The 16,330-nt window shown below is 36.7% G+C and overlaps 1 protein-coding gene across 1 annotated transcript in view; it reads right to left on the bottom strand.

Annotated features, from left to right (window-relative positions):
• Positions 1–16,330, bottom strand: part of DDX4 (DEAD-box helicase 4) — a 71,149-nt gene that overhangs the window by 33,907 nt on the left and 20,912 nt on the right. The window contains exons 3-6 of the mRNA XM_040262547.1: positions 10,993–11,070; positions 6,873–6,950; positions 4,943–4,993; positions 820–879 (exon numbers count right to left, since the gene is read on the bottom strand). Coding sequence (XP_040118481.1) covers positions 820–879; positions 4,943–4,993; positions 6,873–6,950; positions 10,993–11,070 — 267 coding nt within the window. The remainder of the gene's footprint in view (positions 1–819; positions 880–4,942; positions 4,994–6,872; positions 6,951–10,992; positions 11,071–16,330) is intronic.

Raw genomic sequence — 16,330 nt, 5'->3', positions numbered from 1 at the left:
AAAGAGGAGTCTGTTTCTTAACTAAATGTCCACCCCATCATTGCAGGAACCCCTGCAATTGCCATTAAAGACTCAGCTTACGAGACAAATAAGCCATCCCTCATTCACCACCAAATTCCTACACCCACCTCACAACTCAACCAAGGCTATAGTGAAATCCACAGCAAGTCTCAGCTTCACTAGGAAGGCCTGCTACTCAATGATCTATTCAATGAGCCAATCATCTCTAATAGGCAAGGGAAAAGTATATCTCCAAGTTACAGCAAAAACTATGATGTATCTGATGTATCTAGTGCAGCTCCAAACACTAAAGTTCTATCATAAATATATTTTCACATTTGTAGCAATTTTATAAGCTCACTGTGGTCTTTCGTGGATATTGTTGCTATTTTAACATGTCTGCCTATAGATAATCCAGAACTGAGCACTTTTATACCATCTCACCTCAAGTAGAGGCAGGATTAGCAAGTATGGTAATTAATCTACAATTTCTCCCTTCCCCCATATCTCCGATGTTCCTACTCAGAGACAAAGACATTCCAGTTATCTATACTGTGACTGACCAAGATTCACACAGTCCCACCTTTCGTACTTCATAGAATACTCTGGTGGTCTTAGGAAAAGACAAATCCAGTGACATCAGAAAGCAGGAGAGACACCTACTGAATATTAACTCAAATATTAACAGCATAAAGGAATGCCAAAGTATTTTTCTTGAAAGGTTTTCACCACCAAAATTTTTCTTTCAGCTCTTCCAAAATCAATTTTTCAGTTTAATTTCTGTCTTAAGTACAAGTTGTTCCAAAACATGGTCCTTACCGCCTCTCTTGGAAAACCCTCTGTTCCGTGTTTGATTATCTTCACAGTCATTACTAGACTCTTGAATAAAAATTTAACATGTGAATAGCATCTAAATAATTATTGAAGTAGTACTGTCACAAGAGAAATTACTGAGAAAAATATATTCATAAACTAACATATGAGCAAAATTTTAAATTTTAAAATAACTATAACAACAAAATACAAACACATTATTCAGTCAATTCTTTTTAAAAATCACCTAATATACCTAAATACTAAATGTTAAGCATGTATCTGTCAAGTTCTGAGCACAGCCAAAAAATAAGAATTTCATAAATGTCATGAAACAGTTTCAGAAATATCTGAACAGCTGAGTAGTCAAATGGATCTCAGAAATGCATAACTATTATATTTATAATGTCATCATTATTTCTGTAAATTGTCTTTCTTAATAAACCTGAGACATTAGTGTTTTTTTTAACATATGCAAACTTTCCCCCATCCATCCTAATGGAAGCATTTGGGGATATCCTGGCTTTCTGTTCTTAGTGACATTATTAACTAACATTACCAGAGTTTCTACATAGTAGTATGAGGACCACTACATTGAAGGATGACTAAAAAATATCAGGAAAGTTGGTTACAAATAAATTATTAGAACCCACCCTAGAGAGATTCATTTTGAATGTGCAGAGTGACATCAAGGAATGAACAATTTTTCTAAATTAAAAAATTATACATTATTGATATAACTTTCAGTAATAACTTTAAGCTTTCTAGAAGATTCCAATAAAGCCATATTTGGAAAATATCAAGATGGTTTCAAGGAATCTTTGTACATATCACTAACATTTAGTACTCGAAAACTTTAGGTCCCAGTGATGACATATGTGGCTAAACAGATTAAAAGCTATCAGTTGTTTATGTACAAAAGTACTAATCTACTCAATTAATATTGATTTATAATAAACAATGGCCCACAGCTCTTGTTGCAGGCTCCTATTTGAGCTGACATCAACAATTGACAATATTCCTGAAGAGTCATTTAATATCAAGACCACCTTCTCGGAAGCAAGATTTCATACAAGGGGGTTGAAGAGGAAAAAGAATTCTGGAAAGATTCTTAGAATAATCTAGAATAATGGAATTATTATTTGATGATATAATAATTCATCATCATCTGGAATAATGATGATGGTAGCATTTATTGTCATATAGGAAAGAAAACCCACCTCACATAACCTTTGGCCAACTGTTCTCCTAAAACAAACTTACAGTTATTTTGACCACACTGGGAATTAAAATAGGCTAATGACAACTAAGGTCCGTCTAGTCAAGGCTATGGTTTTTCCAGTAGTCATGTATGGATGTGAGAGTTGAACTGTGAAGAAGGCTGAGCGCCGAAGGATTGATGCTTTTGAACTGTGGTGTTAGAGAAGACTCTTGAGAGTCCCTCGGACTGCAAGGAGATCCAATCAGTCCATTCTGAAGGAGATCAACCCTGGGATTTCTTTGGAAGGAATGATGCTAAAGCTGAAACTCCAGTACTTTGGCCACCTCATGTGAAGAGTTGACTCATTGGAAAAGACTCTGATGCTGGGAGGGATTGGGGGCAGGAGAAGAAGGGGACGACAGAGGATGAGATGGCTGGATGGCATCACTGACTCAATGGACGCGAGTCTGTGTGAACTCTGGGAGTTGGTGATGGACAGGGAGGCCTGGCGTGCTGCAATTCATGGGGTCGCAAAGAGTCGGACACGACTGAGCAACTGAACTGAACGACATTAGAAGAAGTTGGGTGAGGAGTACAATTACATCAGAGGCAAGCTGAAAGAAATCTTCTGTACTATTTTTGAAACTTTGAGTCAAATGATTTCAAAATAAAAAGTTATTTAAAAAGAAATAATCTCTGTAGAGTTAAAAATAAACTTAAGCACAAACAAAAATGAGATAATGATCCCAAGATGAGTTATAATCTATTATAGAAAAATAATGTAATAATAACACATAAAACTTAGTATCCATCTGACACTCTTCTAAATGACTTCTATTTTAACTTTTTAAATCTTCACAAGAACCTTATAAGGTGGGTAATATCCTCAATTTATAAACAGAGAAAAAGAAATATAAAGTTAAACATGCTTTTTTAAGATAATACAACTGACAGGAAGAGAAGGATCTGGGTCTCAAATCCCAGGTGTCTGATTCTAAAATCTGAGCTTATTGCTATACTGGACCAGCTAAGGGACAAAAGATACAGGAAAAATAACCACAAAATATACTATGTATCTGTGTGCAGAGAAGTTATAAAGACTCCATAGATCAGTGGGTACCAAGTGAAAGAGGCATCAGAGTCAGCAAGGAGGCTTTTAAATACAGGATCCAGGGCCTCACTCAAATCTCCTCAATCAGGTTCTCTTGGAAAGTATTATTAATTATTGTAGTTTATCTTCTGCTAACAATACTCTATTCTCACCATTTTCTGTATTCCTCCAAACCAGTGTCAGGACCTTTACATAAATGTCTTTGTTCAGCAGTGATCCAGTCTCATGAATCCTTTTCCACTGGAAATACTTATTTGAGTCTGAATAAGGACCTACATGGGCTTCCCTGGTGGCTCAGAGGGTAAAGCGTCTGCCTGCAATGCAGGAGACCCCGGGTTCGATTCCTGGGTCAGGAAGATCCCCTGGAGAAGGAAATGGCAACCCACTCTAGTACCCTTGCCTGGAAAATCTCATGGATGGAGAAGCCTGGTAGGCTATAGTCCATGGGGTTGCAAAGAGTTGGACACGACTGAGCAACTTCACTTAAGGACCTACATGCCCCAAATTGTACTTATATATGAAAGTGAAATTTTGCTTCCTGACTTTTCTACTATCTTCTTTTTCTTAATGTAACACAGCATTCAAAAGTTGTACTTCATAGACTAGTTAAGATAGATGACAACAGCCCAGATTAGGAAGGCTGAATTCTTGGTTAACGCTCTGCCTATACTGCTTTGGTCACAGAGTCGGACACAACTGAGTGACTGAACTGAACTGAATTGATACTGCTTTGAGGCTTCCCTGGTGGCTCAGCTGGTAAAGAATCCACCTGCAATGCGGAAGACCTGGGTTGGGAAGATCCTCTGGAGAAGGGAATGGCTACCCACTCCAGTATTCTGGCCAGGAGAATTCATGGATGAAGCACAAGCTGGAATCAAGATAGCTGGGAGAAATATCAATAACCTCAGATATGCAGAGGACACCACCCTTATGGCAGAAAGCCAAGAGGAACTAAAGAGCCTCTTGATGAAAGTGAAAGAGAGTGAAAAACCTGGCTTAAAATTCAACTTTCAAAAAATGAAGATCATGGTATCTGGTCCCATCACTTCATGGCAAATAGGTGGGGAAACAATGGAAACAGCAACAGACTTTATTTTCTTGGGCTCCAAAATCACTGCAGATGGTGATTGCAGCCATAAAATTAAAAGACGCCTGCCCCTTGGAAGAAAAGCTATGACCAACCTAGACAGCATTAAAAAGCAGAGACATTACCTTGCCGACAAAGGTCCATCTAGTCAAAGCTATGGTTTCTCCACTAGTCATGTATGAATATGAGTTGGACCATAAAGAAAGCATAAAGAAAGCTGAGTGCCAAAGAACTGATGCTTTTGAACTGTGGTATTGGAGAAGACCCTTGAGAGTCCCTTGGACTACAAGGAGACCAAACTAGTCAATCCTAAAGGAAGTCAATTCTGAATGTTCATTGGAAGGACTGATGCTGAAGCTGAAGCTCCAATACTTTGGCCACCTGATGCAAAGAACTGACTCATTAGAAGACCCTGATGCTGAGAAAGATTGAAGGCAGGAGGAGAAGGGGACAAGAGAGGATGAGATGGTTGGATAGCATCACCGACTGGATGGAAATGAGTTTTAGCAAGCTCTGGGAGTTGCTGATGGACAGGGAAGCCCAGCATGCTGCAGTGCATGGGGTCACAAAGAGTCGGACACGACTGAGCAACTGAAATGATAGTTGCTTTATAAAACCATGTTTAAATAAATCAGAGCTGGAACAGACTAAGATACTTAATTTTATTTTCTCCTTAACATGTATTCTAGACACTAAATTCTTAAGTCACTACAAAAAACAGTGAACTTACCTCTCCAGAAACCAGAGCTATCACCTTCTTCAAACTTGTTATTTGAAAAACCTACACGAAACATAAAATTAAACTTGCAAATTTCTGAAAACAATTACCTGAATCAAATGACCAAAAACCAATTTCTTCTGCAGAAGAAAGAGAAACAGAGAAACACACACCTTACAGGGACTGATAGTTATGATGTCCCTTTAAAATTGTATAAATCGCATACAACTATATATATAAACAGTGAATGAGAATGCATATACACTGTATGACAACTTCTGCCTTGTGTCAATTTATTAAGATTAAAATACCAGCCAATCTTATATTACCTGAAATGTTACATATTCCTCCACATGTACATGAGTGAAACATGGGTATGCATGTGCGTATCTCACTATAACCACTATGTACTTTTTATTCAAAATATCAAATTTTTATGAATTTTATAAATTATACTCTCATCTGCTGGAGGACAACTAAATTATAATCCAATATCATATCCTTTTTCCCTTCTCAGTATCAAGGAGATTCTGCCAACTTCTGTTTATAAAATTTTAAAAACAATCTTTCACCAAAGTCTGCTTTCAAATTTCTCATTTAATAAAACCTTGTGTCTAGATCTATGCATCTCTGGAACATATAGATGTAGCTCTAAAATTCACTTTAAAAACATCCATCAGTAATATTTCATACATTTTTAAAAATATGAGTCTTAATAAAATGATCTTTACTGAAGTGATACTCAGGGTACCTCAGTAACTACAAGTTACTTAGATAATGTAACTTAAAATTAAATGTCAATATGCAATGTCTATCAATCATGATCTAATTTAAATAATAAAATATATTAAATTACAGCTTCAGTAGTACAGAGACTAATCAATTACTCTTTGACAGACATTAAAGTGTCTACATATCAAGTCATTTAACATCTCAGGCTCAACAAAATCTCATGTCCCAGCATTAAACTCCAGAGACATTTAATATACAATTAGCATATAAAAAAGTAAGTATCCATATATAGAGGCCCGCCATATATGGCCTCTATATATGAATGGATAACACTTTTTCCTTAAGCAGATATATAATTTCAAAGTAAAGATAGTCCCTACAAAAAGATTATATATAACAAAACAGATTTTTTGGTTATTTTATTCATTTAAATATTTGCAATCTTTGAAGTTGGTTCAGAAAAGGATTATACTCTACTGCCCTCTACAACTGCCCCTTCCCCTCCATACACCTTTCCCAGAAAAGTCAAGTGCTCAGTCTCCAAAATGCTTGAGAAGTCTTCCATCTACGTACTATTGGTTTTGATCTTAAACTCTATGTAAGTTCTACTTTATAGTTTTTAAATTTTTTTAGAAACAAAATGCAAATTCAAAACTTCTGCTGGTTCTTTTGGAGAAGGAAATGGCAACCCATTCCAGTATTCTTGCCTGGAGAATCCCATGGACAGAGAATCCCATGCCAGAGAATCCCCCTGGCAGGCTACAGTCCACGGGGTCGCAAGAGTCAGACACAACTTAGTGACTAAACCACCACCACCGGTTCTTTGTTCAAGTAAAGATGGAAACTCAGGTTCACCCCGGAAGTGTAAGATAGATCACTTGTTGCAGGAGCAGGGCAAGGAAATCATGAGTAGAGGAGAAAAGACGTGGGGTTCCCCTGTGGGGTAAATCAATTTGACGAGATGCTGCAGCAAGTAGCACGGCTATTAAAAAGGAAACCAACCAAGAGAACTAAACAGAATAGCAAACATATCCAAAGCAGCATAAAGTTTTGCTCTAAACTATGTTTACGAAAGTGAAAGCACTCCTTTGCGATCTCCATAAATTCTTGGGGAAGGAACACACTTCCTATGCATGTTAAAAGGAAACAGAATTCAAAGACTATAACGTGTCACTTAAGTTTCAATGGAAAGACATCATAAGCAGATTACCTCTGTTTCCAAAACTCTTTCCAACTCCAAAACCACCCACTGTGGACGTATTCTCTCTTTTATTAGACTCACCAGGATCTGAAAAAGTTCAGATACAATTAAAAATTTTTAAAGTATAAAATCAAGTGTGTCATCAATAACTAGGAATTAAATGAATCTGTGTGGTAAGGGAACTTACAAGGATGAGGAGAGAGTGTTACAGGAACTTATAAAATTAAAATATACCTGCAACTTCTTTTTTAAAAATTCTTACATTATACCAAACTAAAAACATAAATATACTACTGCTGAAATACAGCTCTCAACTAGTTGCTATTTTACTAGAGAACTTTAACCAAGAAATTCAACTCTACAATTGAACTCTATTCAACTCTGATCTTCTATATATTGAAACCTCACCCTGATAGATCCAGCTATTTACATTATACCTCTATGTGAAAGTCACTGCTAATGAAAACTCTATACTCTTGTCCTGTAATTATTCATTTTTTTAAAAAACATTTACTATTTATTTGGCTGCACCAAGTCTTAGTTGCATCATGAAAACTCTTAGTTGCAGCATGTGGGATCTAGTTCCCTGACCAAGGATCAAACCAGGGCCACTGGTATCGGCATAGAGTCTTAAGTCACTGGACCACCAGGGAAGTCCCGATTCATTTTTCTAGTACTTAAATCACTCTCAATCTACTTTTTAAAATTAGAATTAAGAAGGAGCTATATAATAATGAAAAAATGCTAAGAATACCACTTCCCTTTATCTCCCACTCCTTTATAGCATTTCCCTGTATCAACCGTCTTAGTTTTATATCCCACTATACAACTCTGGACTTCCCTGGTGGCTCAGACGGTAAAGCATCTATCTACAATGCGGGAGACCTGGGTTCGATCCCTGGGTTGGGAAGTTCCCTGGAGAAGGGAAAGGCAACCCACTCCAGTTCTCTTGCCTAGAAAATCCCATGGAGGGAGGAACCTGGTGTCCATGGGGTCGCAAAGGACACAACTGAGCGACTTCACTATCGTGCAACTCTGAACACCCAACATTTTAATTCATAAAACAACTTCCCATCCTCCAATCTGTGAACTTCTAATATGTTCTATTTCCTAAATGTTATTCCTTCAGCATGACATTCCTTGCTTTCCTATTTTTCCTAGCAAAATTCTTTTCACTCTTCAAAAGCCTGATTCAAAACCCACCTCTTCTGTGAAGTCCTCCTTCAGTCCTCCAACTGTAATCAATTCATCAATCACATTCCCACAGCATACTATGTGTATCTCTTTTTAAGCAATACTTCTTTGCATGTGCTTCTCTACCACTAAATTAAGAATTTTGAGGGCAGAGTTTCTATGTCAAGCAGCACAGTTATTTAAAACAAACTTAAAGCACCCAAAACATCATAAATAGCCACTTTAAATTATCACTAGGATAATTATCATTATCTTGTGATTTTCACAAATTGTCTTCCCTACATCTGTAATATCCTAATACAGAGGAGCTAAGAGATCTGTGAAACTCCTAATGCCACATGTAAAACTGTGTATATGCAACTATCAGTATTTTTATCATATTCTAAAAAAGCATGTGATTCAGGAAGTTAAGGCTTTTTAGGCCATACTTCACAGAAGATAAAAAGCTAGTCAATATATATGTTAGGTAATTAAAAGTCAATTTTAGAACCACATTACTAAATATATCCAAGTTGTGAGAAAAATACCATAGATATTGAAACGAACTAGAATGTTAAACTGAATCATTTAGGAAAGGTGTGGTTCTTCTATAAATTACCAGGATTATATGCAGTATTAAAGATAACTTTTTTCTTAAGTATTATCAGAGTACAATTAATTTACAATTTTGTGTTAGTTTCAGGTATACAAAGTGATTCAGTTTACATATACATATATTCATTCTTTTTCAGATTTTTCAAAACTTTTTAAAGTATCAATATTCAGAGAGTTTTGATCAGAAATTTAATGTATTTAAATCTACAACATAACAATTCATAGTAAAATCTCAGTGATGGTTTTCTCATTTTAAAAGGCTCTATTCAACAATGTTTAGAAGTCTGCATCAAAAAATATCATTCTAAATTAGGATTTTAAAATATATCCAAACATTAACTAGTTCCCTGAGTGTCATATTAAGGTATTTGTTACTTCTTAGTAGTAGCAAACAAACTTCACACTTGAATCTCTAAGCACAACTACATGGTCCAAAATATTAATGCCTCTTACTTAATAAGCAGGCTTAAAAATAAAAATATATATATGCATCTTCAACAAATTTCATTAGTAGAAGAAATACGTCAAAACATAAAATTCACACTTACGTTAACTCTATCTTAAAAAATTAAGTTTTCCAAGTAGCAAATGAAATACCATATACCAACTTTTAGTTGCCAATGAATAAAAATATATAGAAATACCAAAGTTTTTCAAAAAGTAACATTTAATATATTGAAGAAGAAGTGTCATGTATATTTAAAACTATTAACCCTAGCTTACGGCATCCCATAAGAGAAATTTATTTAAAAATCCATATGACCATTTAAGGTTCTAATAATATTTTGTTGCACTATACTAAAATGCAGTGCAGAATATTTTCAGCATTTTAATAACAAATCTAAAAATGGAATGGAGGGAAATATTTTGCTGGGTCATTATCTGTCAAATCTAGTGCTGACTGCTCTAAAAGTGATAATAAAAATTTTGAATTTTGGGAAAACAACCTCTTAATACTAGCGAGCTAACAGAACTGTTTCACATACTGCCTTTTCTTGAAAAACATAAAACTTAAGAAAGAGGTCCTTCATATTCTAGTTTCTGGAGTTTCTCTCATTCCTTCCATGCCAATTGGCAACAAAAACCATCAACACATTAAGCAGCAGCTCTGGGAAGCAACTCTCTAATCAATCTACCCATCTAATCAATTCAACTATTTCCTACTATCTTAAAAAGTAAAAGAGTGAAAAGAATACTGGTATTAAAAAAAAATTCATCATCCCAACACAGTCTACTGTACACTAAGTTATATCAGATTTACCTTGCACTAATCTGCCTCTTGAAAAACCTATATGCAGGTCAGGAAGCAACAGTTAGAACTGGACGTGGAACAACAGGCTAGTTCCAAACAGGAAAAGGAGTATGTCAAGGCTGTATACTGTCACCCTGCTTTTTTAACTTATATGCAGAGTACATCATGAGAAACGCCAGGCTGGAAGTAGCACAAGCTGGAATCAAGATTGCCAGGAGAAATATCAATAACCTCAGATATGCACATGATACCACCCTTATGGTAGAAAGTGAAGAGGAACTAAAAAGCCTCTTGATGAAAGTGAAAGAGGACAGTGAAAAGTTGGCTTAAAGCTCAACATTCAGAAAACGAAGATCATGGCATCTGGTCCCATCACTTCATGGGAAATAGATGGGGAAACAGTGGAAACAGTGTCAGACTTTATTTTGGGGGGCTCCAAAATCACTGCAGATGGTGATTGCAGCCATGAAATTAAAAGACACTTACTCCTTGGAAGAAAAGTTATGACCAACCTAGAGAGCGTATTGAAAAGCAGAGACATTACTTTGCCAACAAAGGTCCATCTAGTCAAGGCTATAGTTTTTCCAGTGGTCATGTATGGATGTGAGAGTTGGACTGTGAAGAAAGCTGAGCGCCGAAGAATTGATGCTTTTGAACTGTGGTGTTGGAGAAGATTCTTGAGAGTCCCTTGGACTGCAAGGTGATCCAACCAGTCCATCCTAAAGGAGATCAGTCCTGGGTGTTCTTTGGAAGGACTGATGCTGAAGCTGAAACTCCAGTACTTTGGCCACCTAATGCAAAGAGTTGACTCATTGGAAAAGACCCTGATGCTGGGAGGGATTGGGGGCAGGAGGAGAAGGGGATGACAGAGGATGAGATGGCTGGATGGCATCACTGACTCAATGGACATGAGTTTGGGTAAACTCCAGGAGTTGGTGATGGACAGGGAGGCCTGGCGTGCTGCAATTCTCAGGGTTGCAAAGAGTCAGGACACAACTGAGTGACTGAACTGAACTGAAACAGCCATAAAAGCCTCTATTCATTCCACTATTCACCTATTATAATAGATGGTTAAAAAAAGATACTTACCTCTGTTTCCCAAACTCCTCCCAGAGGCAAATCCACTTCTCATGAAATGATCTCTTCGAGATGATCCATCACCCATTTCTAAAGTAAATAACATTTGAACCAAGTCAAAATAACAAAAAAGTATCCTGGTGGTAAGCAAGCTTTAAACCATTTAAATGTGCCATGCACATGGCACAGGAGGAATTTTACACAGCAATAAGAAAGATGAGTAGACTAGTAGAAAAGGGCTACTCTTGGTGATAATTAAAGATACTGAAAATCAAAAGAAGAATATAACTTTTCCCAACCATGACTGACTTCCTGGAACAGTTTGCTAATACAAATCTAGCAGAAGACCTAAATGGGCTTTCCTCATAGCTAAGTTGGTAAAGAATCTGCCTGCAATGCAGGAGACCCAGGTTAGATCTCTGGGTTGGGAAGATCCTCTGAAGAAAGAAATGGCAACCTATTCCAGTATTCTTGCCTGGAGAATACCATGGACAGAGGAGACTGGCAGGCTACAGCCCATGGGGTTCCAAGAGTTGGACATGACTTAGTGACTAAACCACCACCAGAAGACCAGACATTTCTCCAAAGAAGACATAGAGATTGCCAACAAACACATGAAAAGATGCTCAACATCACTAATTATTAGAGAAATGCCAATCAAAAGCACAATGAGGTATCACCTCACACAAGTCAGGATGGCCAACATCAAAAAGTCCACAAACAACAAATGCTGGAGAGTGTGTGGAGAAAAGAGACCCTCTTACACTGTTGGTGGGAAGGTTAAATTGATACAGGCACTATGGAGAACAATATGGAGGTTCCTGCTGCTGCTAAATCGTTTCAGTCGTGTCCGACTCTGTGCAACCCCATAGACGGCAGCCCACCAGGCTCTGCCATCCCTGGGATTCTCCAGGCAAGAACACTGGAGTGGGTTGCCATTGCCTTCTCCAATGCATGAAAGTGAAAAGTGAAAGTGAAGTCACTCAGTAAGTGTCTGACTCTTTGTAACCCCATGAACTGCAGCCTACTAGGCTCCTCTGTCCATGGGATTTTCCAGGCAAGAGTACTGTAGTGGGTTGCCATTGCCTTCTCCAACGGAGGTTCCTAAAAACTACTAAAAACATAAGGACCGTATGACCCAGCAATCTCAACACTGGGCATATACCCAGAGAAAAACATAATTCATAAGGACACATGTACCCCAATGTTCACTGCAGCACTATTTACAAAAGCCAGGACAGGGAAGCAAGCAAAATTTCCATCAACAGAGGAAATGAATAAAGATGTGGTACACACAGACAATGGAATATTACTCGGCCATAAAAAGGAATGAAATTGGGTCACTTGTAGAGACATGGATGTACCTAGAGACTGTCATAGAGAATGAAGAAAGTCATAAAAACAAGTATCATATATTAATGCATAAATGTGGAATATAGAAAAATAGTATGGATGAACGTATTTGCAAAGCAGAAATAGAGTCACAGACATAGAAAACAAATATATAGATACCAAGAGGCAGGCGGTGGGGGGAAGGATGAACTGGAAGACTGGGATTCATGTATATATACTATTGGTGCTATGTGTAAAATAGGTAACTAAAGAAAATCCTACTGTATAGCACAGGGAACTCATTGCTCTATGGAAAGGAAATCCAAACAAGTGGAAATATATATATAACTGGTTCACTTTGCTGTACAATAGAAAATAACATAACATTGTAAAGCAACTATATTCCAATAAATATTTTTTTTAATACCAAGACTAGTCAAGGACATAGGGAAACAAACACGAATCATATACAATATTGAAACTATAAACTAGATCAATCTTGATCCTAGTTTTAAAAGAAAATACTTTTTGAAAATATACTATTATAATTTTTCCTGTGGATACACTCACATGGTAACACAGATACACATAAAAATGTTTTGATAAGCACTGTCTATAACAGCCAAGAAAAACTGTCAAAGGAGAACAGATAAATTACAATCATCCACAGAACACTGTAAACATTCACAGAACTAAAAACATTAAACAACTGACATTCTTCAATAGAATGTTCATAAAAACCGACCACATAGAAGGCCAAAATGTAAATTCAACAATTTCAAAAATCAGTATCACATACACAAAATTCTCTAATTGCAATGCAATCAAATTAAAAGTTGCTAGAAGACAAATACTGTATATTTTTGCTTATATGTGGAATCTAAAAAATAAAACAAGTCAACTGATATACAAAAACAGAAAAGATGAACAGATATAGAAAATGAAGTAGTGGTTTGCCACATGGGAGAAGGGTGAGGGAGGTATGAAATAGTTGAAGGGGAGGTAAGAGGTACAAACTACTAGTTATAAATAGCTACAGGGATGTAATATACAGCACAAGGAATATGGTCAATATTTTATACTAACTCTGTATGGGGTATAATCTATAAAAATAGCAAATCACTATAATATACTGAAAATTAATATGACAGTATAACTCAATTATACAATTTTAAAATTCTCTTACATTTGGAAATAAATTTTAAAACACTTCTATACAAAACAATTCAAAGCAGAAAAATTACAATGGAACTTTAGAAATACTTAGAATTGTATGATAATGATATATATCAGAAATTAAATTTTTATACAATAAGAACTGAATATTATTAGATAAACATCCATCTCAACTAGTAAGCACATTAGAAAAACAACAAAATAAATCACATAAAAATAAAGGAGAAAAAAAGTGGTAAGAGCAGCCCTCCCTGGTGCCTCAGTGGTGAAGAATTCACCAATACAGGAGACACAGATTCAATCCCTGGTTCAGGAAGATCCCACATGAGGTGGGACAACTAAGCCTGTGTGCCACAACTACTGAGCCTGTGCTCTAGAGCCCATGAGTTGCAACTACTGAAGCCCATGCATCAAGAGCCTGTGGTCCACAACAAGAGAAACCACTGGAATGAGAAGCCCATGCACAGCAACTAGAGAGTAGCCCCCACTCACCACAAGTGGAGAATGCCTGTGCAGAGCAATTAAGACCCAGTACAGCCGTAAATAAATAAAAACAAATAAATCTTTTAAAAAATGTTAACAACAAAAAATAATGCAATAGGAAACAAAATATAATAGTGGCTCAATAAAGACAAAACCTAGTTCTTTTAAGAAAGCAACGAGACACTCCAAGACAAAGGACTGAAAGTGCAGAGATGGAAAAAGGTATTTCATGCAAGTGAAAATGACAATAAAGTGGGGGATGCAACACTCATATAAACAAAACAGTTATCAAAAAAAAAGCCATAAAAAGGCTAAAGAAAGACACTACATAATGATAAAAGAATCAATACATGAAGAGGATATTACATTCAATGACACATATGCACTCAATATAGGAGCATCTAAATTTATATAAATATATACATATTTATTTATAGATATAAATTTTTATATTTAAAATTATATTTAAATATTTCAAATACTTATATATAAGTATATAAAAATATTATATTCTTTGCAGACAAACATGGAGAACTCTATACAGCCAGCAAAAACAAGATCAGGAGCTGACTGTGGCTCAGATCATAAACTCATTATTGCCAAATTCAGACTGAAACTGAAAAAAGCAGGGAAAACCACTAGATTCTTCAGGTATGACCTAAATAAAATCTCTTATGATCATAGAGTGGAAGTGAGAAATACATTCAAGGGATTAGATCTAACAGAGTGCCTGAAGAACTATGGATGGAGGTTCCTGACATAGTACAAAGGGCAGTGATCAAGACCATCCTCAAGAAAAAGAAATGCAAAAAGGCAAAATGGCTGTCTTAGGAGGCCTTACAAATAGCTGAGAAAAGAAGAGAAGTGAAAGGAAAAGGAGAAAAGGAAAGACATACCCATTTGAATGCAGAGTTCCAAAGAACAGCACAGAGAGATAAGAAAGCCTTCCTCAGTGATCAGTGCAAAGAAAAAGAGGAAAACAATGGAATGGGAAAGACTAGAGATCTCTTCAAGAAAATGAGTGACACTAAAGGAACACTTCATGCAAAGATGGGCACAATAAAGGACAGAAGTGGTATGGACCTAATAGAAGCAGAGATATTAAGAAGAGGTGGCAAATACACAGAACAATACAAAAAAGATCTTCATGACACAGATAACCATGATGGTGTGATCACTCACCTAGAGCCAGACATCCTGGAATGTGAAGTCAAGTGGGCCTTAGGAAGCATCACTATGAACAAAGATAGTGGAGGTGATGGAATTCAAATTAAGCTATTTCAAATCCTAAAAGATGATGCTGTTAAAGTACTGCACTCAGCATGCCAGCATATTTTGAAGACTCAGCAGTGGCCATAGGACTGGAAAAGGTCAGTTTTAATTCCAATCCATAAGAAAGGCAATGCCAAAGAATGTTCAAACTACTGCACAACTGCACTCATCTCACAGGCTAGCAAAGTAATGCTCAAAATCCTCCAAGCCAAGCTTCAACAGTACATGAACCGTGAACTTACAGATGTTCAAGCTGGATTTAGAAAAGGCAGAGGAACCCAAGATCAAATTGCCAATATTCACTGGATCACTGAAAAAGCATGTGAGTTCGGGAAAAATATCTACTTCTGCTTTATTGACTATGCCAAACCCTTTGACTGTGTAGATCTCAACAAACTATGGAAAATTCTTAATGAGATGGGAATACCAAACCACCTGACCTGTCTCCTGTGAAATCTGTATGCAGGCCAAGAAGCAACAATTAGAACTGGACATAGAACAAGACTGGTTCCAAATAGGAAAAGGAGTACATCAAGGCTGTATGTTGTCACCCTGCTTATTTAACTTATATGCAGAGCATATCATGCAAAATGCCAGGCTGGATGAAGCACAAGCTGTAATCAAGATTGCCAGGAGAAATATCAATAACCTCAGACATGCAGATGACACCACGGTTATGGCAGGAAGCGAAGAACTAAAGAGCCTCTTGATGAGAGTGAAAGAGGAGAGTGGAAAAGGTGGCTTAAAATTCAATATTCAGAAAACAAAGATCATGGCATCCAGTCCCATCACTTCACGGCAAATAGATGGGGAAATAACTGAAACATTAACAGACTTTATTTTGGGGGGCTCCAAAATGAAGGCAGATGGTGACTGCAGCCATGAAATTAAAAGACACTTGCTCCTTGGAAAAAAAGCTATGACCAACCTAGACAGCATATTAAAAAGCAGAGACATTACTTTGCCAGCAAAAGTCCGTCTAGTCAAAACCATGCTTTTTCCAGCAGTCATGTATGGATGTGATAATTGGGCTATAAAGAAAGCTGAGTGCTGTAGAACTGATGCTTTTGAACTATGGTTTTGGAGA

The sequence above is a fragment of the Oryx dammah genome, unplaced genomic scaffold, assembly GCF_014754425.2.
Source record: "Oryx dammah isolate SB20612 unplaced genomic scaffold, SCBI_Odam_1.1 HiC_scaffold_20, whole genome shotgun sequence".
NCBI lineage: Eukaryota > Metazoa > Chordata > Mammalia > Artiodactyla > Bovidae > Oryx > Oryx dammah.
Note: the sequence above shows the minus strand (reverse complement) of the source record. Positions and strands in the feature narration are given on the sequence as shown.